At 41.9% G+C, this 24,189-nt stretch overlaps 1 protein-coding gene across 20 annotated transcripts in view; it reads right to left on the reverse strand.

Moving 5' to 3' along the window:
- Brp (ELKS/RAB6-interacting/CAST family member bruchpilot) overlaps window positions 1-24,189 on the reverse strand; it is a 251,684-nt gene that overhangs the window by 9,585 nt on the left and 217,910 nt on the right. For 14 of the 20 annotated variants that reach the window (XM_076426881.1, XM_076426878.1, XM_076426877.1 and 11 more), the window contains 9 exons: window positions 20,123-22,355; window positions 18,286-18,543; window positions 16,498-16,685; window positions 13,861-13,918; window positions 11,595-12,540; window positions 8,056-8,624; window positions 7,778-7,938; window positions 7,289-7,436; window positions 5,645-5,826 (listed from right to left, as the gene is read on the reverse strand). In XM_076426881.1, the coding sequence (XP_076282996.1) occupies window positions 5,645-5,826; window positions 7,289-7,436; window positions 7,778-7,938; window positions 8,056-8,624; window positions 11,595-12,540; window positions 13,861-13,918; window positions 16,498-16,685; window positions 18,286-18,543; window positions 20,123-22,355 (4,743 nt within the window). Of the gene's footprint in view, window positions 1-5,644; window positions 5,827-7,288; window positions 7,437-7,777; window positions 7,939-8,055; window positions 8,625-11,594; window positions 12,541-13,178; window positions 13,504-13,860; window positions 13,919-16,497; window positions 16,686-18,285; window positions 18,544-20,122; window positions 22,356-24,189 lie in introns of those variants that run through there. The other 6 variants (XM_076426891.1, XM_076426896.1, XM_076426892.1 and 3 more) reach the window with 4 other exon arrangements.

A 24,189-nucleotide genomic window follows, 5' to 3' on the forward strand; every position in this document is an offset into this window, starting at 1 on the left:
GAATTTTTTTGATAAATCGCGTTAATATCATTTGGAAGTGCTATCTTTCCTGTGTAAAATGTGTGGTTGTTGATTATTGTGCGATCTGTTTTATACGGGTTATTCAACATTGAAGTAAATGTTGGTAATTATCGTTGAACAGATTTGATAACCCACTTTGATATCCAGATTTGAAATCAGCGTGAAAAAATCTACGGGAAATGATATATAGCATGTTAAAAAAATATTTTTCCGCGCATGGTACTGGAGAAACCACATTTTCTTGAAATTCTACATGTTTAACGAATTTTCTCAACGTTAAAAAACGTTCGTACCATAATCTCCCAATTTTCCCATGTTCTGCAAAGTTTCAGCTTTAATTTAAAAAAAAATTCATTGCTCTACCTCATTTCTATCGAAAGTTCTTTGATTTTGAATCGAGTTTGGTCTAAATTTTCCACTGTGCGGCGCGGCGCACAGTGGGTAAAATCGACGTTCTAGCTGTTCACGCCTATTTCACCATTATTTCAATACATAAAGACCACATTAAATAGGTCGTTGGATTTGTCTTGCCGTCAGCTATAACATTATTGAATAAAAAATATATAGTTATAAATAAATAATGACGGTGACCACAATTTTTTATTGAAAAAAAATTTTTTTGGAAATTTTTTGTATTGATATTTGTAAAAGACTGTGTACTGATTACTTTTCGTAGGAAACATTTTTTTGTCACATCACCGGAAATGTCTGAAAACTCGTGTGAATAATGAATAATATTTGAAAACTGGGTGTTCACGCCTATTTCACCATTATTTCAATACATAAAGACTACATTAAATATGTGGTTGGATTCGTCTTAGCGTCAGCTATAACATTATTGAGTAAAAAATGTATAGTTATAAATAAATAATGAAGGTGACCACAATTTTTTATTGAAAAAAAATTTTTTCGGAAATTTTTTGTATTGATATTTGTAAAAGACTGTGCACTGATTACTTTTTGTAGGAAACATTTTTTTGTCACACCACCGGAAATGTCTGAAAACTCGTGTGAATAATGAATAATTTGGCCACGATTTCGATCGAACTCACCACTGTGCGCGTGTCACGCGACGCTTTAAACTATCATAGCTTCGGGTTCCCGGATTATCCCGGATCTAAATTTTGCACGATCTTTTAGAGGAGATCTTGCCGAAAATGTTCCACTTTGTCAGATCATGGGAATCCCCGGGAATGACAACTTTATCCCTTGTCGAAGGTGAAAAACTTCGACGATTTTCCTTAGTTGATTAAATATTTTTTTTTATAATAAATTATGAACAATGATGTTTAGTTTCTGGTGCGTTCTCAACATAGATATACATTCTTCATATAAAAAAAAATTGGTCGCTTAATCTTCAGCAGGTTTTCCAGGACATCATTATGAAGAAAAGGAATTTTTTCGGTGATAAATCGTATCTGAAAAAGTTTGATCTTTGAACGTTTATTGTAACGAGAGTTTTTAATAGCTTTAATTAATATTATCGTTTTCGAATGTAATAGACATTTAAGAAACGCATTCCACGTGCGGCGCGGCGCACAGTGGGCCAGATCGACGCGCTAGCTGTTCATGAGCCAAAAAATGAAAGTCCTCATATCGATTTTTAACCAACGCACAGTGATTCTTAAATGTGCATTACATTCGAAAACGATAATTATAGTTATTAAAAACTCTTGTTACAATAAGCCTTCAAAGATCAAACTTTTTCAGATACGATTTATCACCGAAAAAATTCCGTTTCTTCATAACGATGTCCTGGAGAACCTACTGAAGATTAAGTGCCCAAATTTTTTTTTATGAATAATGTATATCTATGTTGAGAACGCCCCAGGAACTAAACGTTAATGTTCATAATTTATTATTTTAAAAAATGCTTAGTCAACTAAGGAAAATCGTCAAAGTTTTTCACCTTTGACAAGGGATAAGTTAAAATGCAGGGAGAGGGGCAGGAGCTCTAACAAAGTGGAACATTTTCAGTAAAGTCTCCTCTAAAGGTCCTGTAAAGATCTCGTCCCACTTCGTCCCGGTTTGGAAATTATGATGGTTTAAAGCGTCGCGTGACACGTAATTCCGCGGCGAGTCGCGTTGCACGAGACGCATTGACGACCACTGACGACCACTCAGCGGCTCTTAGGAGTCTAAAGACCTAACCCAGACCTATCTTATGAATATTTTTGATTATACGGCCATTGATAAACATTCGAACTTCTTGCTAGCTTAGTTGAATCATTTGTATTTGAGAGACTATAGTAACAGCATCGTAGTATAGCATCACAGCAGTTTTTCCATATGGAAGACCTGTATTGTACCTTTGTTAAGAGGAATTATAGTATAGATTTTTGTTTATTCATAGATAAATAGAGTTATAAACGGAAAATCCGTATGATCAACTGAATATAGTCAGTGACTTTGTAAAATATAATACTTAATTTTGTTTGAATTTTTGTAATTCTTTAAATATAAGACAGTAATAACACATTTTTGTTATTTCATTAAATGTAATAAACTTCATTCATTTAAAAATTATGGATTACGCTTGTTTGAATGCCTAAATAGCCAGTTTTCAATTATTATTTATTATTCACACGATTTTTCAGACATTTCCGGTGGTGTGAGAAACAAATGTTTCCTACAAAAAGTGATCAGTACACAGTCTTTTACAAATCTCAGTACAAAAGATTTAAAAACAAAATTTTTTTTAATAAAAAATTGTGTTCACCTTGATTATTTATTTATAACTATATATTTTTTATTCGATAATATTATAGCTGACGCCAAGACTAATCCAACGATATATTTAATGTGGTCTTTATGTTTTGAAATAATGGTGAACAGCCAGTTTTCAAATATTATTCTTATTCACACGAGTTTTCAGACATTTCCGGTGGTATGACAAAAAAATGTTTCCTACAAAAAGTAATCAGTACTCAGTGTTCTACAAATCTCAATACAAACAATTTGAATAATTTCTTTTTTTAAATAAAAAATTGTGGTCACCTTCAATATTTATTTATAACTATATATTTTTTATTTAATAACATTATAGCTGATGCTAAGACGAATTCAAAGACCTATATAATGTGGTCTTTAAGTTTTGAAATAATGGTGAAATAGGCGTGAACAGCTACCGAGCCATTCTGGCCCACTGTGCGGCGCGGCGGTAGCGTATTCAGAAATGTCAGGCAGCCGCTGTACGTGGCGCGCTAATTTCTGCGAAGCACTAACTTCAAATACAGTTGCTGTTCCGGCAAACCGGTGCGCATCCGATCCGCTTTACCGACTTCGCGTGGCCACGATGGGGTGACGTCATGTCGTGTCGCGGCACCCCCCACTTTGCGTCCACGGAACGCGTGATTTTCGGCACGCACCGGCTGATCAAGAGATCTATTCGCACTGTTAATGACTACGGCTAAGTAAACACACGCGTTATACATACATATACACTTCATCTATACGAGACACGTTCGTCGCCTCGCGTTTATGGTTCCACTCCGCGTTCTCCACTATCGTGGGCCATCACATCATTTCGTGCGACGTTTCACTAATACATGTACAATTTGTTATCGTGTCTTATTAAAGTGTTTGTTAACCGAAGTGCAACTACTTCATCGTTCGCCCACCACGATCTCCGAATTCCCATATCCGATCTGCAAACAGTTGCCATAGATAAAAAATTGTCACTGCGAGTTCATGGGGTACTCAATCGAATCGGCAGAATCTCTGCTTCAATCTGACGTTCGATTCATGGTATTACGATTATTTCTCGCCGAGATACAGCGAGTTAAACGAAACATGGAAATTGTGCATTTTTTAAGCATATTTTCAGAAACACCTGGTATATCGAAATGTTAATGAAATTGGAAAAACAAAAGAAGTGCCTTGAAGAGAAAGAAACGCTCTCTCTATTGCTTTTTTGCACAAGATTCTACGATAAGTTTTTCGCTTTCTGGAGCCAGTTAAAGTTAAAAAGCCAACATTTACTTCAATGTTGAATAACTCGAATAAAACAAATCGCACAATAATCAACAACCTCACATTTTACACAGGAAAGATAGCACTTCCAAATGATATTAACGCGATTTATCAAAAAAATTCGTTTCTCCCCGTGTGATGTTCCAAAGTTGCACAAAATTTTTGTTAACCGTCAATGTTGTCTTCATCTCGTTATAACTTTGTAAAAAACCAACATAGCAACAATTTAATACAGATCATCTGAAACTAGAGGTTTCAGGCTTTCAAACCATTGTTTAACGATATCGGTACAGCAATTTTTGACGGAGTTACGATCACGTAAAGTGGTAGCAATTTTTTGGGTTCGCAGAAGTGATCCCTTAATTCTTTGGTGGAGTGTATTGTGATGTATTTGGTATGTAATCCAGTAAATGTGTACCCGGGGTGGCTGCAGATTGAAGTTTCGATCCTGCAGGATCAATGGTTCAGGAGCTATGCTTGCTTAAAGTTGAGCAATCTGCAGTGTTTTTGACAGGTAAGGGGGCCGCCATATTTGTTTGTAGTGACGACCATTAGCCGCTTACCGAGCAGAACTGCCGGTCCTTGCCATCCCCCTCCCCGGCCTAATCGCAACCAACTCGGTAAGTGGCGCGCGATTGTCACTGCCAATATGGCGGCGCCCTTACCTGTCAAAAACACTGCAGATTGCTCAACTTTAAGCAAGCATAGCTCCTGAACCATCGATCCTACAGCCCCGGGTACAAATCTACTGAATTACATACCAAATACAACATAATATATGTATAGGAGAAAGGCACAAGTTTTGAGTCCGGTAAAGTAAAGAGCAGCCGGGGGTGATACTACATGTAAAAATAAGTCAAAAAGAAGGAATAACATTCTTTTGTTTGACGCTTCGTTTTCGAGAAAATCGAGTTTGAAAATGCAGCGAATACACGTGCTAATGCAGGGGTGGCCAACCTGTGGCGCATGCGCCAAACGTGGCGCATTGGATGATTACAAGTGGTGCATTGGATCCTATACTTATTCTTTTGAAGTAGGCGCCATAACTGAATCCATCTTCATATTCTCAACACCTGAGAGCTCTCAGTTGAATTTATACAGCCTTCTTACTCATCAATTCGTCGCAATGTTTTGACAGTTTACAATTATAGGATGGGAATTGGACTGTTCATGAATCATGACAGCGATCGCCCTCTCGTCCAAAAGTTCATTTCTCACTATTGTAGATTGGTGCTTCAATGAACGTTTGTCTTTTCAACTGGCTTAAGTTAATTAATTTAGTTGCGTGATTGAGTTATCCCTTTTCCTCTCCTAACCGAAGCAGATCCTACCCCTATTCCTATTTTCCAACCGCAACAGTGAACGTAGAAAAAGTGCTCGAGTTGTATGGCGCATCTGAACTCGTATGTGAAAAAAATTTACGCATGGTATTCAGAAGGTTGGCCACCTCTGTGCTATTGCATAGAAATCGTCTGACGCGTCTGACCATGATCAGCCAATTCTACTTTGTGCATATACTAAAGCACGCGAATCTGGTGGAACTTTAAATTCGATTTTCTCATAAACGAAGGATTTTGATTTTCTTGAAAATTGCTAAGGACTACCCTAGTTTCCATACACCGCACCCCGTTTTGTTATTATTCGAACTCACGAGTGCTCGCAGCTGTCGCCATTCCTCGTAGCCGGTCTCGGGGAAGTCGAATCCCTGCGACGATCGTTCGATATTCCTTCTTCGTCGTCGTCCGACGTTTCTAGAACTCTCGTCAGCAGAGGCGGCGTTCCTTCCGTGCCAGATACACTAAACTCCGCCGACAACTCGATGCTTCTCTCATCCTGCGACGTGAACGTTTGATCATCATTTCAGAGATCGACAAACATGGAACTTTCCAGAAGGCTCTATTTGATAATAGGTTGTTGCATAATGAAATAGGGACCGAAAATTACAGTTATTCTAAATTTTTCTACGTTAGAAATCATCGATAAAAAGTTTATTACTATTGTCATTTCAGATAATCAACAGGAAATACAGTAACGTCGTGATATTTTCCAACGGCTGTGTTCTGCACGGAGAAATATCGTGTAGGGACACTATCTTTTTATGACTGCGTCTACCGCGCCAACCGCGCCGAGAGTACAAAGTACAAACGAAGCCGAACGTAGAAAAGGACAGCATGTAAATACGGATCGTGCGGCTGAAGCGTATCGGTGTGAACCACTAATCCAATTACAAAACTTCTTTATTTTTCCTTATTTTTGGCATTTTTCTGGTAAAAATGACACTAAACACGATATAATTTCAACTGTATTTAATGGTTTAATTGACGATGAAAGATTCTGGCGCAAGGAAGGACAGCGAACACACGGGCCTTTGAAGTGTGCCGGCGACAGCGACTGTCCGCGTCTCTTTCTTTCCCATACGCTGTCCTTCCTAGCGCCCGAAACTTTCATCGTAGATTAAACCACTAAATACAGTTGAAATTATATCGTGTTTGGTGTCATTTTAATCAGTAAAATGCCAGAAATAAGTTGGTGAAAGTCCATAATAAAATAATGAAAAATAAAAAAGTTTTGTAATTGGATTAGTAGTGGTTCCCACCGATATACCCGAGTCGAGATCAATTATCGCAGCTCTGCGGAGTTGGCCGGCAGTGGAGTGGATAGGCACCAGACAAGTTCTGGGTAGAAGGTCGCGGAGAAATATCGCGACTTTACTGTATAAAGAAAAAACCGAAGCACAAAATGATTGGTTAAAACTCTTTGGTTACAAATAACAGTTATGAGTGTCCAAAAATTTGGATACTCCTCAATAACTGATGAAGGAAAACTATTTCCATTGCTCGAAGCATTATCGATGAGAGAAGTTCATTTCGATAACTCATTATCAATGAGAGAAGTTCATTTCGATAACTCATAACTAGACTGCGGATCTTTGTGCAAAATAAAAATTCTCTGCATCGATTGCAAGACATAGAAACCAAATCGAATGTTATTTCTTCCCTTAATAATTTTAATAGAGGAGAAATTATATATTAGCATTTTCAATTTAAAAATTTTCCAACAATTTTGAATTTCGTCTACTCAATTTTCCTATAAATGCATAAACATCCGCAGTCGATTCATAATAGTTATCAATGAGAGAAATTTAATTTCGATCGTACATAACAGTTATCCTGGACTGATATCGATTGTAATAGATTTCTTGACCAAAAGGTTTTGTAACAGTTGCACTCTAAAAATGAGATTTCATATGCAACGACCTAATAGTATTACTTAAAAAGTATTATTTAGAAAGTACCTCTTTCTTCAGTGTGTCCAGTAGCCTTTTTCTGTCAGCTTTCAGCTCTTCAGCTTGTTTGGAGTGGACGGCATTATTGATCCCGGACAGCTCCAGCAGAGCTAGGTGTGCGTCTTTTTCGGACACAGCAGCTTTCAAAGCTTCGCGCCTGTCATTGAACAGAATTTTACGGGTCCATTCTATAGTTTAGAGCAGGGAGTTCCAACTTATTCCCCTCCGAGAACTGCAAGGTCCTCACCATCGAACCTCTACTACTCTCCCCGCTACTACTTACAGCCGTAGAGTTAGTGAGTTGAGCGGTAGTGGTGGCGCAGACGGAAACAGGGACGAAGTTCGACGGTCTCGTGGTGGGAGCTTCCCACTACTATACATATGACGATGAAGTCTAAGAGTGGGGGACGAACTTAAGCGGGAAACGTGCCTCGAATAGCACCGGAGCTACTAGTTGGAACTGCCTGGTTTAGAGAAACTGTCGTCCAAGTTACTCACTTCATTTGTCGTAGATCTTCCAACTGCACGGTTCTTTCCTCGGCAAGCTTCTGGAGCCTCGATTCATATTTCTGCAACTTAGAAAGCAGCGGTTGGCAGGTAATGCACCTCAATGCCGAAGCTGATTGCATCGACGTGATCCTCTGCTCTAATTTCGCTACCTGCAATATAGATTGTGAACCTAGTTAGAGATCTATCACAAGAAACAATAGCTAACAATAAGTTTAACAGTATTAGAAGGTTATCTGAGTCTCTCGGTCGAACGAATTTCTGCTTACTCTTTGCAGGGCTTCCTTCTTCATCTTCTCTTCATTCTTCCATTTTTTCTCGCTGTCGCTGGTGATAACGACGCTCTCGCGAAGGGCTTCGCTCAGTTCCTCGATCCTGCTTCTCCTCTCTATCAGATCTTTGGACATCAACCGTTCCTTATCCTCTTTCTCCTTGATGATGTTCACCAGCTCCTCGATCTGTTCGAGATCGATCCTTTCGTTGAACGCTCTCTCCAGAGAATCTACCTCGTCCTCGAGCTGCTGGATCCTCTCATCCCTCACTCGGATCTCTTCCTTCAGGACACCTATGTCATCGTACTCGCTGAGCTCCTTCTTCAAGCTTGCCACCTCCTTCCTGAGTTTTGTTATCTCGTCCTTGCTCTCGACGAGCTGCTGCTCGTACGCCTGAATCTTGTTGTCCTTCTCGGAAATGGCGTGCTCCATCTTCTTCATCTTCTGCTCCTTCTCGCGCAACTCGACATTTCCGTCCATGATCAAGCGATCGCAGGGCAGATCGTCTGCGGTCATCGTCGTCCATCTATCCTGGACGTTCCGGTGATTCTTCTGTGCTTCTTTTCCTGCAAATTTATGCGATCAGCCGTTTCGTACAATCTCCAAGCATTGCAAACGGTACTTGCACATGCCCTCGGTTGTTTTACCATCAGTGAACTGCGGAGTTTTATGCAAAATAAAAATTGTCCGTATTATTTTCAAGCTGCGGAAGCTACGTACATATTTATCTCTTTTCTCGTTAATAGTAAAACGCTGAAATTATTCAACAGTATATTTAAATTCTTTAACCCTTTCCACTCGTAGCTATTTTAATTCGAAAATTCAACATTTCTTCCGACCTAGAATAATTCCATTCTACAGGGTGGTTCATCAGATATTACCACCTCGATTTTCGTCATTAATAGTATTCGTACCGAAGAATCTTTATATAAGATTGAATGGTTTCGAGAGATATATATTTTGGGATGTGGTGAGTTTTTTTTGTAGGTGAATGCGTAAAAGAGATACGAGGGTCATCAGTATTTTTTAAAATGAGATCGTATGTTTTTTTCCTGCACCAATCGATGAAGCTTCATATTCTCTACAAAAAAAGTATAACCTATTAATATCGATAAACCATTATTTAAGAAGATATTTAAATTTTAGTCTTGTTATGACCTGATGAACTTCGTATCTCTTCTACGCGTCCGCCTACAAATAAATTCACAACACCAATGTATGCATCTCTCGAAACCATTCAACCTTATACAGGGTGAGTCCGAAGAAACAGAACACCTAAATATCTCCGTTACTTTTCGTTGTACAAAAAAACTTCTTAGGAGTTACACTGTTTGAAGGGCCACATGTAACGGTGTAAGGGAAACAATGTTCAAGGTCATTTTTTAATGAGATTTCAAGGTCATCGATGTTTTTTAAATGGAATGATATATTTTCGTCAACGTAATGTTGTAGCTGACAAAATAACGAATTCATCTATGTAACACAATATGACCTACAAATGATCTTCAACCCAGAAAAATGGAATAAATAAAATTCATCGTGTAAGATTCATTTGCTTTATTTCTGTTACGCAAAATGTTCAAAAATATTCCCTTGAGCTGCTATACATTCAAATGTATCGTAATCAATCGCAATACACAACATAATAACAGATTCGATGTTGACAGGAAGACATTTATGATATACCTTCACCTGTGAGTTCGTACAGAATCGTGTTTATCAACTACTAATTACTCTGAAGACCTTCTTGCTATCAGATTTCCACTGTTTCTAAGATTTCTAATCTATCAGTTTTTCAATGAACGTTTCACAATGCGTTACTCGAAGGAAGATAAGATTGATATGATTTTCATTTATGGAGAAAGTCGACAGTGTTTAAGAGAAGCAGTGCGGTTGTACAAGGACCGATTTCCTAATCGTAATTGTCCATCAGTTTCCGTTTACTCCAATTTGATAAATAAATTCCGTGGAACTGGTAGTGTTGAAAATAAAAAATGTACGAAGGTGAGGACTGTAAGGAATGAAGCAAACACAATTAATGTTCTGGCAGCAGTGGATACAAACCCTCGTGCTAGTACGAGGCAAATCGCACGAGAAAGTGGCGTTAATCAAAAATGTGTAGTGCAAATACTCCATGAACAAAAATCTCACCCCTTTCACCTGTCAATTCACCAAGAACTTCATGGTAGAGACTTTGTAAATCGTGTAAACTTTTGCCAGTGGGGATTGAGACAATTGATAAACGATAGAGCATTTTTTAATAAAGTATTATTTACCGATGAAGCTTCGTTTACGAATCACGGGCAGATAAATTGAAAAAACATGCATTATTGGTCATCTGAAAATCCGCGGTGGTGACGGACAGTGGACAAACAAAGACCATGGTCCGTCAATGTTTGTTGCGGAATTTTAAACAACCAAATAATTGGGCCTCACTTTATCACCGGAACATTAAATGTAGAAAAATACATTGCATTTTTACGAGAATCGTTACCAATTATCCTGGAAAATACACCCTTGGACATTTGTGAAGATATGTGGTATCAACATGACGGATGTCCAGCCCATTCTTCCCGTGTCGTAACACAATTCTTGAATAACAAGTTTTCAAATCGTTGGATTGGACGTAACGGACCCGTATTATGGCCAGCTCGCTCACCAGATCTTACACCCCTTGATTTCTATCTATGGGGAAAACTAAAAGACAATGTTTATCATGAACCACCAACCACTGTAGCCGACATGAAAGAAAGAATCGTCAGGGCTTGTGCGTCGATTCCCTCAAAAATGTAGTAGTACGTTTTGTAACTTCACGGCTAAATGAATGTATAGCAGCTCAAGGGAATATTGTTGAACATTTTGCGCAACAGAAATAAAGCAAATGCATCTTACACGTTGAATTTTATTTATTCCATTTTTCTGAGTTGAAGGTCATTTGTAGGCCATATTGTGTTACATGGATGAATTCGTTATTTTGTCAGCTACAACATTACGTTAACGAAGATATATCACTCCATTTAAAAAAACATCGATGACCTTGAAAGCTCATAAAAGAATGACCTTGAAAATTTTTTCCCTTACACCGTTACATGTGGCCCTTCAAACAATGTAACTTTGTCCTAAGAAGTTTTTTTGTACAACGAAAAGTAACTGTTTCTTCGGACTCACCCTGTTTCACTTCTTCTGTTTCTTCGGACTCACCCTGTATAAACATTCTTCGCTACGAATAATACTAATGGCAAAAATCGAGGTGGTAATATCTGATGAACCACCTTGTATTTGATTTTTTTCTTGTTATGGATATGAAATTGATATAATATTTCATACAATACTTAAATGTTTAGTAATTGATTAGATACCAACATATTGAATAATGTAAATAATATTTAAAAAAATGGTAGACCAATCTTTCAAAATACTAAGTCACCACGCGAGTGCTAAGGGTTAAATGATATCACCATCTTCCATTAGATCAATTCAGTTTTGTTCGAAGTGCATAAAATCCGCAGTCGAGTCATCGTTGATCGCGCTCTTACCTCGACAGTTCTCCTCAACTTTACACAGTTCCTTCTCCAAATAGCCGACTCGGTTCTGCAGCTGTTCGATCTTGGACTCGCGATCCTGCAACTTCATCTTGAGCCCGTCCACGTTGTGCTTCCTGACGTACTCCTCGAGCTGTGTGACCATCTCCTCCAGCTCGATAATCCTCTCCTGATCGATCCTCAGTTCTCTGTTCTCCCCGCTCTTCTGAATCCACCTCTCCAACTCCTGGATTCGCCTGTTCCCAACAGTTACTTGACAACGAAGCTCGTGAAGCTCCTTCACGTCAGGATTCTGCTTGAGGAAGTCCTCGAACTCAGCTACGGTGTCCTCCAGTTCCTCGATCCTCCTGCCCTTCCTCTCCACCATGATCTCCAAGTCTCGTAGGCTCTCGGTATCGGCGTGCTCTCTGAGGAAGTTCTCGAGAGACTCCATCTCCTGCTCCAGCTCTACGATCCTCCTGTTTTTCGCCTCGATTTCCTGTTTCCAGGATTCGCTGCATTCTTTCGTTCTACCTTCGTTCTCCTTCGATCTTTTGACCCTGGTCAACTGATTGTCATCCGTCATCAGGCTCTTCAGGGACTCCACCTCGTCCTCCAACTGTGTTATTCGCGTGTCCTTCGCTTCCAGCTCCCTTCTCCACGAGTCCTTCTCCCCCACCAGCTTCGGATTCGGCGCGTTGCCATTCTTCGGGGGTCTACGAGCGATCAGTTCGTTCTCCAGCTCGGCTATCCGTCGATTCTTCAGCTCTAGCTCCTTCTTCCAGCCCTCTTGGTCCTCGAGGTTCTCGTTCCTGGCGTCCTTGATCTTTTTCGAGCATGCGTGTTCCTTCAGCAGCTTCTCGAGGCTGGTAGCCTTCAGCTCCAGCTCGGTGATCTGCTTCTCCCTCGCCTCCAGGTCCTTCCTTCTGGTGTCCTCGACGTGTTTCGTGTTCTCCGGGTCCTGTGTGCGTGCGTCGGTGCGCGTGGACGTGGTGTGGGCGGTCGTGGTGCGTGCACGGAGGCAATGTGGGTGGAAACGTAACAAAAACGTGAACGGAAAAACGTGGCCGGACATGTATGTATATAGTGGGGAAATATACGCGAGGATTAGATTTCGTGCTGAACGACGTAAGCGTGCGTCTCCGAATGGCTGTGAACATGCCATGAACCGGATCATCTACACCTCTCCTTTTATATTTCTCTTCCGGTTGTTCTGTTCCGGTCATATCCTTACGCTGCTGGTTCCGAATCCATTGTCCATGGCGTACGGTGACTCGAAAGGTCACTGACCATCTCTTGGCCGTTATCTTTGTTCCTCCGTGCCGTTCTCTGTCTCGACTTCTCAATTTTATATTGTGAAATTGTCTGTATACATTTATATTTATATATCTACATACGTATATCTCTGCAGCGTACGTGTATATACACATGTACATACATGCGTCTCTCTCTGTCCTTTCTCCGTAGTATTTATACATGTATATATATATTTATATATTTTTTTTTTCCTTGTTTCGCATCGGTAATAATTAACATTATTGTTGCCGTTGTCTTCTCCCATTATTTTTACATTTATATTTATATATATATCTATATTTATTTTTATGTATATATATATATTTATATTTATATATATATATCAATAATTATTGTTATTATCGTCATTATCTTCTCGCTATAATTATTAAATACGTTAACAATGGTCGAAGGCGTTACGTAAAATAATTATATATCTTGACGCGTGTTGTCCATCAGGCGAGTCAGTACGATCCTCTCGTCTTAATTAGTTCGTAATAATAACGGTTCGTGTACTTGTAAAGTTTTCCGCTTAATATGCAAATTGTACTAAAAAGAACGGAGAAGGCGTCCCCAACGAAAATCGACCTTAGAACAAGCTTTTTAGGAATCCGGCGGGACCCGCCTGCTTTTTTTCCCCAACGGTTTCGTGGCAGTCAGCGTCGACATTCGGAAACGCACGATTTCATTTCGAGTGCGAAGTGCGCGAAATTGTGCAGGGTTTTTTTACGTCGTTCATTACGAATTTACAGGGTTACGACACGGAAAACAGACGAACAAACAAACAAACACAGACAGACAGCAAACACATCAAGCAAGCAGATAACGCGAGCGTGTGCGTGTCGTGTCCAGTAGCAGCGTGGAAATTCAAGAAGACAGGAGATTAGTCATGGTCTTGCTGATATAAAGTTCAAAGATTAGTATTTTCTATTGCAATGATCAATTTTCGGATCGATAAAAGGGGAATTGTCGGTTGTATACTGACCTCTTGTTGCTGTGCAGTTGCGGCTTGTTTCAACTTGACTTGTGCGGCTTTTAGTGCACTGCAGACAAAGCGAAATGTTTCATTTAGTTTAATAACGCACATTTAGCGAATAACTGTTTCACGAGCTGTCAGGATAATATACAGGGTGTTTCATTTAAGTGTGACCTCCAGAACGTCTTTTTGTTAAGTGTGATCTCCAGAACGATAAAAATATTGGGTATGGGAATAAGTTTCCGCCCCTTTTTGTTGAAAAGAAGCGTATAAACAATTCCCATAACGTGAAAACGTTTTCCAACAGTAGAACGATCGACGTTTAATTCAATTGACAGTTCTGCAAGTGTTTGACGTGGATTTCCATCAAGTAATGCTGGCAAATCTGTATCTTCGAATTTTTTGGCACACCATCGCAATCATTGTCCCTTACGTCGAAATCTTGTATTTGATGGAGCATCGTCCCCGTAAATATATAATAAATATAATATAGTAAATATATAACACCTTTCTTTAAAACAAAATAATGCAACATGACTTCCCGCAAATGCTGGTTACTTGAAACAAAAGTCGACATTCTTCACGCGAAAAATTGACTGCTGTTCACGCTCTAAACAATTGCCACTAACTGCGTTTTGAAGCTTAGACATAGACCTTTCAAAAACATGTACTACGTTCCATCAAATACGCGATCGGTACTTAAGTACAACGACATCTCCAAAAGGGCGGAAACTTATTCCCATACCCAATATTTTACATAAGGGACTGTCATAAAGGTTGGGACAGTATTTTCTTCTTCTACAGTAACGTACTGGAAACACCAATGTCATGGTTCTAAACTCCATTTCTGTTTATAAACAAACTTTTCATGAGCATTAGAAGCAACTAGTCGTGAACACGACGTTCACTATAGCTGTGCTAAACAAAGGCTAAACACATGTCCTAAAAAGTCTTATTGTGTTCCTTATTGATTCGTTTTCAACTAAAAATTTTTCAATCCTGATTGCTTAAATATTTCTAATTTGTTGGAAATTTAATGTAGTTTAAATGTGCGAAAAGAATTGTGCACATACTGCGATGCGATTTTGTCTTTTTTGTGTTTCAAAATTGCGTTTTTTGTAAAGTGTGGAGTTTTTGGGACAAACTCGTGCCGTATAAGTTGGGACACAAATCTTATTCTTTGTTTTACATATAGACGTAATTTTTATGAATGGAAACCACACACACACACACAAGTTTCAAGTGTTTTTGTGTAGAATAATCAAATTGCTAAGGCAAGGACTGTGTCGAGACGGCCAATATTTTGACACATAATCTTCTGATATTAACTCTTTGCACTCGGAGCCGTTTTAACTCGAAAAGTAAACATTTCTTCCGACCTCAAATAATTCCATTCTACACCGAGGCACTAACTATTGCCAACCAGTGGCGCACGGAGGGGGGCCAGGGGGCCAAGTCCCCTGCAGGAAAAAAAATGTTTAGCTTCCAAAATTAAAATCGCGGAATAGCCCTTGGAAAATATGTTGGCTAAAGAAAGGTCATCACTCAAAACCTAGGGCTGGGTTCAACTCGGCCTCCCCAAGATTGCATCCTGGGTGCGCCACTGTTGCCAACCTACAATAACTCCGAAAATATGGTAGTAGTAAAAAGTTCTCGAAATAAAAGTTGCATCGGACAACAGTGGTCGTAGTGTGGAGTCGCTTTAGTGAAGGTCACCTTTGATTTTTTAAACAGAATGCTATGTTTTGGTACCTGTTTTCTGATAGCGGCTATTGAGACGAATCCAACGAGGTGCAACATTAAGGTCATTGGAGGGCAGCAAAGAACGAAAAAGGCAAAATAAACTTGCATTTACAGAAGGTGTTCAAAGTGATTGCTGTTGGTATCAATGTGATGCTGCAATTTTCTTATCACGGATTGAGTAGTATTGGGGATATCTTTTCTGTCTTCAACGTGTACGATCTTGTTGCAACTATAGAGAATTTACTGTACTAATCTTACCATTATTATTATCGATGTCCTGCGATATCGTCCAGAAGTGTTTATTTGTCATTGTCAGGTTTACTAAATACGCTGAAAGATATCCTCAACGTTCTCACCCTACACGCCGTACAATTGAATACATTTCTACAGTACATTGTTACAGAATGTGAGTCGATAAGTAATAGGAAATACTACTAAAGCATTGAGTACAATTGAACACCTTCTGTAAATGCAAATAACTTCGCTCTTCTTATCATAAATGACCTTTGCTGACCTTCAATTTTGCACCTCGTTGGATTCGCCTCAATAGCTGCTATCAGAAAACAGGTACCAAAGCATAGCATTCTATTTAAAAAAACAAAGGTGACCTTTACATCTCTGAAGCGACTCCACCTAGCCACAGAAGATTAACGCCGCACTATGGCCCTTGTTGTTCATGGAACTTTTATTTGGGAAACTTTCCTACTATGTACTATCATACTTTCGGAGTTATTGTAGGTGGCAATAGTGTCTTACCCGGTATAGTTACTTCAAAACAAAAATTGAGGACCTTGAAATCTGTGTAGCATTACTCTGAAATGAAACACCCTGTATCGCTATCCTGTGGTCACCTATTTTCCTGTCCGCTAATGTAAGTACAGAGTGTCCGGACTTGTTACTTACTCTTGAAGTTCTCTAATTTGTCTCTCTTTCGTGTTCTGCTCTTCCTGCGTCATCTGCATCAGCTGCAGTAGCCTCTCGGTTTCGGCGGAGCTTCTGGTGGACTCCTCTTTCGCTTTGTCCAACTCTTTCTCCGCCGACTCGAGAGCCTTCTGCATTTCCGCCAACCTCTTGTCCGGCGACCCACCGCTCTGCAAGAAACAATTGATATTCAGACAATTGATATCCGTCACTAGTTCTCGCTGGAAGCCTCTAAACTGGATCTGCGGAGTTCACAAATCAGAAACCTCTAAGAGCATCTTCTCACAAACGCGTTACGCTTAGCAATGCCGCCAGAATCGACAAAAACTGGAAAGAACACATCCATTGAGATGTTGAATATAACAGACAGTTTTTTTTTACGAAAACGACATAACGTGGAATAATTGCATTGGACTGTGCACCGACGGAGCTCACTCAATGTCCGGACACAAAGCAGATCTTCAAGCATTGGTCAAAAAGAAAGCACCACATGCTATCTGGACACACTGTATGCTTCACAGAGCAGCTTTAGTGTCAAAGCATATGAGCGAGGAACTGAACAACATTTTTACGAAAGTTATAAAAATTATAAATTACATTAAGAACAGTCCTTTGAGAGCTAGGCTGTTTGCAAAGCTGTGTGTTGATATGGGAGTTAATTATACCTCACTTCTGTATTATTGCGAAGTTCGCTGGCTATCTCGTGCGAAAGTGATTCAAAGGGTGTTTCAGCTCAAAGAAGAAATAGCAACCTTTCTCGGAGAAAACCACCATGAAGAGGCACATTTGTGGATGAACGATAATTTTATTGTTAAACTTGCCTATTTGGTTGAAATTTTTGAAATATTGAGCGGTTTAAATAAATCAATGCAGGGATCACAAATGCATCCCCTTGTTCAAAAAGACAAAGTAAAAGCTTTCATTAAAAAGCTGGAATTATGGAAATCAAATTTACAAAAGAATGAGTTGGAAATATTTTCACTTTCAAAAGATTTCTGGGACACAGCCAATATTGAAGCGAGCAAAAATCTTTTTATCGAACACTTCGATGGTTCAGTGCTGCATTTTTCAAATTATTTCAAAGACCTTGATTTCTCAAAGGTTTTGTGAATACAGAATCCATTTATCGACAATCAAGAAGACGAATTTGAGCTGACAACGATCGAAAAGGAAAAATTGATAGAATTTTGGGTGAATCTTAGTGGAGAGTATGAATCTTTGTGTTGCAAAGCAATTGCATGTGCTTCTACCGTTTGTAACGTCTTATTTATACGAAACGAGCTTTTCGGCACTGCCTGCAATGAAAACCAAATATCGAACCAGGTTAATAGTCGAAAAAGAGTTACGAGTGGCACTCTCCACATTGCCCCCAAGATTTGATAAACTTTGTGTCAATAAACAACAACACTAGCATTAAATTTTGCTGCATTAGATGTACTTTAATTAGTAATTTAATATAAAAATAAATATGCATGTTCCTATTGTTATAGCAAAACCTTGTTATTATTCTGTTAATTGTAGTTTTCAGTATATTAAAACGTGTCTATATTATTATATCGATTAGGAGATAGGGAGGCATAGTAGCATAAAGGTTGGAAACCGCTGCTTTAGAGTTCAAGTCAGTAAGATTTACATAACCGTTTCATTTTATTTTCGAAATCGATTCACCCAGAAGATAAATTTGATTTGTGAGAGGGTGAATGTTTGATTTTTAAAAATGTGAACGTGAACCGTGCAAGGGTAGAATTTGGAGTGCGAAATGGTGCTTACCCTCTGTAACTGCTGCTCCAGCTGGTCCATCTTTGCTTTCCGTTTCTTGAGGTCCTGGTCGAGACTTTGGAGCGTCCTCTCCTTCTCCTCTATTGTTCTAGCTTTCTGATCGACGGATTTCGCTCGTTCCTCCATGTGCCTTCTCTGCTCTTCCACTTGGCGTTTCTGCTCTTCTAGGTGTCGTATCTCTTGAGTAGTTCCGGGACCAGGTTTCCCGCCGCCAGCTTGGAGTTTCTTGGTCGCTTCGTGCAAGTCCACCTGCGTCGAAACAAGTCGGTCAATAGATAGTTCGTTACGCGGATCAGCTACTGGCTAGGCGAATTTTTAAAAAGCCGCGACCATTCCGTGCGAGTTCGCGAGTTGTTTGAGGGGGGGGGGGGTAGTTGGCGAGTTGCTGGTGGGCTTCGCGTCGACTCGAATCATTACATTGATCGTATTCGCTCTCGACGAATCGCGATGGTCACGGCGCGTAATCGTAATCGACGGATGCATGACGCGCAATCGAACAAACGAAAAAAAGGAAACAAGTCGCACGCACAGACGAGGAGAATGCTCTCCCGCAGTTTGCCACGACGAACTATAATATGTACAAATACATACACATAAGTATACAATGAGAGGAACGGTGTTCGCACGCTGCTGGTTTTTCCTATCAACTGTTTTATAACATCGAGTTGCGAGAAGCGAGTATTTTCGTAAACGTGCAGGCTAAGATGTAATTTCGAACGATTGGTTGCGCTAGAAAAGAAAGAATGCTATCAACGGTCGATAGCAAGAGTCAACAGCGCGCGAATACTCGTTTCCCTCGCTGTACGCTTGGAGATAAAAAATGTACAAGATGTAAACAAGATGCAATCGATGGCTGGTGAACGGCCAATTTGCGGAACGGAACAATCATTTTCTATCTCTGGCATCGATACAGTGCATGCTCGTCAAATGAAAACCAGGGTAACGGAAAATCGTAAGAAGTAAGAGTTCTCTCGCCTCATTGGACGCGCAACAGAACAGTAGCGATAACAATAACGTGTAAAGATACGTTCTAGCGACGCGGGGGACGATCGTCGCGACGCTTCGATTCTCGTTGGGAACGAGATCAAGAGATCAGCCTGGACGCAACGAAAAGGAAAAGCGATCCCGTTCGGCTCGCTCGTCGCCCCGGCGTCGCGAACGGCAATAATAGATAACAATAAAATATAAAGATAACAGGTAGAGGAACGGCGTGTAACACAGTCGAACAAAGAGAAACGAACGCAAAAAAAGTCTAGAGCAAAATGAGCGCGAATGGCTTGTGCTTGAGTCGCAATATGGCTGGGATCGGGAGAGTATCGGGTCTTTGAACTTTGGAGGATGAAATTATGGTGAAGGCGATGTTGCTTCGCTGTGAAGTGTGACGGACGCCCCGAGATTATACATGTACGCAACACAAAGATGAGAATGATGTGCGGGGTGCATCGTATCCGGTTGAACATCTGTATACACGTATGTATATATACATGATCGTTCGATCAGTTCTATTGTTATCGATCTCTATTTATATATATATATATGTATATATATTTATAATATTTTTTTTTTTGCGGCGTGTATGAGCTGTGGGCGAGATTCTGCTTCGTCGACGACGAAGGCAGAGGCTGCGGTTGAAATGAGAAGACATAGAGAGACTTGAGAGGCCGCGTGGCCATCTGTGTCACGGCAGCCGATCGTCGACAACTATGTATATGTATATCAATCAGCCAACCAAAGCAACGGTCTGCCGGACGACAGAGTGCAGACAGAGTGCGGGTGTAGGCGATGTGTTGTGGGTGAGCGCGAGCGAGTGCAGATCGGTGCTGCTAACCTGAGATTTCTCGAGTTCCTTGCACAGCATTTCGATCTGCGCCTGAAACCGCTCGCGCTCGACAGTCTGCTCAGCGGTCTCCTTTCGCGCGCGTTCAAGCTCCTGTCGCAGCCTGGCGGCCTCCTGGCCGTTCTTCTGCGAGGCCGGCTGCTGCTGCTGTAGCTGCTGTAGCTGATGGATGGTCGTCTGCATCTGCTGGATCTGCTGTTGCTGCGCGTGCAGCTGCCTCTCGGTCGTCTGGATACGCTTTTGCAGTTCGGCGGCCTGTCGTTCGGCCGCGTCCGCCCGCTGCTTCTCCGTCTCGCACAGCTTCCGCCATTGCTCGAGTTGCGCCTCGCTTCCGCCGACCGCCGAGTCCCTCGAGGCGATCTGCTTGTTCAGCTCCTGCATCCGTTTCTCGGCCTGCTCGGCTCTCTGCCGTTCCTTGGTCTGTGCCTGCGTCAGATTCTGCACCTGCTGTGTCAGCCGGTGCACTTCCCGCATCTGCGCCTCGAGGGCTTCCTTCGCGGCCCTGTCGGGCGTCTGCGCGTGTGCCCTCTGTTGCTGGAGCTGTTGCAGCCGTCGCACCTCCTCTCGCTGCCGCTCCAACTCCGCCTCGTTCGCGTTCAACTCCTGCTGGAAGTTGACCAGCATCTCCTGCGACTTTTCCAACTGTATCACCAGCTGGTCCCGTTCTACCTGCAGCTGCTTCGCCTCCGCCTCGAGCTTCTCTTTCACCTTCTCGATCTTCTCCCAGTGTTTCTCCCGGTTCTCGAGGATCGCCGCGTTCTTGTCCCGTTCCCGCATAGCGATCTGCAAGTCGTGCTGCAGACGCGCCATCTCCTCGTTGCCCACCATCTGCTGTTGCTGTTGTTGCTGTTGCTGCTGCTGTTGCACCCGTCGCAGCTCCTGCCTGAGCGCCTCGCGTTCGTCCCTGAGCAACTGAATCTCCGCGGCGACCCGTTCCATCTCCTTCTTGTTCGTCTCGGCTGCTTCTTGGTACTTGGCGGTCTGCTTGTGTGTCTTCTCGAGCTCCTTGGCCAGTCTGCCCGCCTCGAGCTCCACCTGATCGCGAGCGACGATCGCCTTGTCGAGGCTGGCGCGCAGCCGTTCGACCTCGATGCTCGCGCTCTCCGATCTGGTCTTACCCTCGGTCTGCATTAGCCTCTCGAGCCGGACAATCTCGACGCGGAGCTTCTCGTTGTCCGCCTCCAGGGCGTCCGCTCTCGCCTTCACCTTGTCGTGACGGTCGCGTATCTTCTCGGTTTCGATTTTAGCCCGCTCGATTTCGCCGCGATTCCGTTCCTGCGCTGCGTTCGCCTTGGTAGCCTCCTCGCGCGCCCGCTCGAGCTGAAGCTGCGTCTCGTGCAGCTTCGCCTCGAGCTCGGCGTGGCTGGTCTGCGTCCTCTTCAGCTCCGACTCCCGGCCCTCCAGACGTTCCCGCAGCTTATCCACCTCCTGCTGTAGCCTACTACCCTCGCTTTGCCATTTCTCCTGCTCGTACTGGTATTTACCTCGCACGCCCTCCGCACGTTCCAGATCGGCACGCAGCCTCGAGGCGTCCTGCTCGGCCTTCCTCGCTCGCTCGAGCTCCGCCAGTGCCTTCTCCAGCCGATCGCGGAGCCGCTCCACCTCCAGTTTCGCGTATTCGTGCTCCTCCTTCTGCCGTTCTTGGCTTTCCTGGTACTTGCCGAACCTGGCCGCGTACCTTTCACACTCCTCGCGCGAGCTCTCCGCCTCGACGCGAAGCCGTTCCGTTTCCCCCTGCGCTTTCCGCACTTCGGCCTGCTGCCGATCGTGCTTCTCGTACATTTTCTCGATCTCCAACTGCATACGCGCCAACTCCTCCTGCGTCTTTTCCGTCGCCGCCTGCGCCTTGTTCAGCTGCGAGTGCGCGCGCTCCAGCTCGAAACTGATCCTCTCGTTGTCCGCGACCAGCTTCTCGCGCTCGTTCTGCAACCGGCGCAGCTCGATCTGCGACTTCTCGTATCGCTCGCGGACCATCTCCAAATCCACCGTCAACCTGTCCAGATCCTCTTTAGACTTCTCCTCGTGCTCTTTCGTACGACCCAGCTGAAGGGCGGCTCTGTCGTACAGCTCCTGCACGTGGGCCAGTTCCTCTTGGGCCTTACGTGCCTCCTCGCGACTCTTCGACGCCAGCATCTGCTGCTTGTCCGCCTCGAGCTCCAGTCTGTCCTTGTCCGCTTCCATTACCTCGATACGGTTCTGCAGTCGGTACACCTCGCTCTGGGCTCTGTTCAAATGTCACACGATTATTATTTATAATTCACAACTCTACGACCGTCGACTGTGAAGTTTCACTGAATGACATTCGTATAGTGAAGTTTTTAACACCTTCAGTGCCGATCTAGTCACCTTAACCCTTTCGGTCATGGCGTCCTCATTTATATGAGGACCTTATAGTCATACTAAATAAATGCTTGGTGCACCTAATTCGGTAAATTTTATTGTTTGTAAACGTTGTCCTCATATTGTCACAACCATAGATTCTATTTGACAATGGTGTCGACCTCTCTCGTCAATTTGTGTTATCACAAAACAAAACTAAAGGCGCGCATTCAATTGGTGTCTTCCCAGCTTTCTTTGTGGCTCTCGTGAACCGGTATTTTACTTTTGAGTAGAAAAGTGCGTTTTTGAAGGTCAAGTTATTATTATTATATTATTTAGATTCACCAAGCATTTATTCAGCATGTCCTTATATGAGTACTCCATGACCGAAAGGGTGGAACGAAAAAAGTAAAATTGTTCGATTATTATCTAATAGTGAAATAAAGTTGCCTTTTGTCTTCAAAATTTTTTGAGGTGCCGCAAGAGCTTTGGAATTTGAATTCCATGTTTTGTAAAAGCACTTAGAATTCTAATTGTACCCAGTCAGCCAGGCCTGCCCGAGCAGAAATCGTGGCCAACGTGGCAAGCACAAGATGCTCGATTTTGGACGGGCAGCTGTGCGCGTCTGCCCTGGAACAATGCTGGCTACTCGGTCCTGGATTCTGCCCGCCCTGGCAGAAGCTAATGTCTTTCTGCCGGCAGAATGCGCTACTTATGCGCGCACAGCTGCCCGTCCAAAATCAAGCACGTTTGCTTACTGGGTACGTAAACGATATTTATTTAAATCTATGCATTTTTTAATTGCTTTTTGGTTTCAACAGAAGACATAGATTTATCGATTCAATTTTAGCCATTATGAATCCACATCTTGCAGTTCTGCCGCAGATAGCAAATGGAGCTCCAGTTGTCAAACTTAATAATTGTGAAAAACTTTCGGTCATTAATTTTAAATCAATCCAAGGATGCCTACCTGAGATGCAAAATGTATCAAACGATTTAAGTACTGATCAAAAGTAGCTTTCAGAAGTGTGTCGAGCAATTTCTAGTGGCACATGTTCTCCTCATTTAGCACAGATGAGGATCCCAAGTAAACTTTTTCATTCACAGTGGCTCGCAATTGCAAATCGCATTCTTTGATTGTACAATTCCAGTGAAAATCCTTTGAAAATGTTATGCATTCTAACTGAATTAATATATAATAAAAGTTTACACTCCACTTTGGCTTAATATCAAACTCAAACGTTCTTGTATTTATGGTTCTCAGCATCTGTGGCGACTGATTCAATTGACGCGATACCTTCCAGAGCATCTACTGAGCGCTTTTAATCCAGTAATACGAGGAAATGTCGATTTTGCTGCTCCAGAAAATCTTCTCTTGGGAATTCTCTCTTACAGATAAACGAAAAAATATTCGAAAATTGAGACTTGGTAGAATTTTGAAAGCAAGATTCGTTTGTACGGAGAGAGGGGATTAGAAAATTTAAAATTCGCGGAAAATCAACTTTGACACAAAGGACTATGTTGATTTCATTTCGTGACACAATTGGAAAATTTTTGAGCCTCCAGCACTGAAAGGTATTACAGAATATGAATCACTCGAAATAACATCAGAAGACCACATTGAACATTTACCATTTATGTTTCTACGATTTCCTGGTCATACACGAGCGGTAGAGAGAGTGGTGAAACTTACAACTTCATCTACTGTCTGCGGAAGAACAGCAAGAGATGGATTCATA

Source organism: Lasioglossum baleicum, chromosome 7 (assembly GCF_051020765.1).
Source record: "Lasioglossum baleicum chromosome 7, iyLasBale1, whole genome shotgun sequence".
Classification (NCBI taxonomy): Eukaryota; Metazoa; Arthropoda; class Insecta; order Hymenoptera; family Halictidae; genus Lasioglossum; species Lasioglossum baleicum.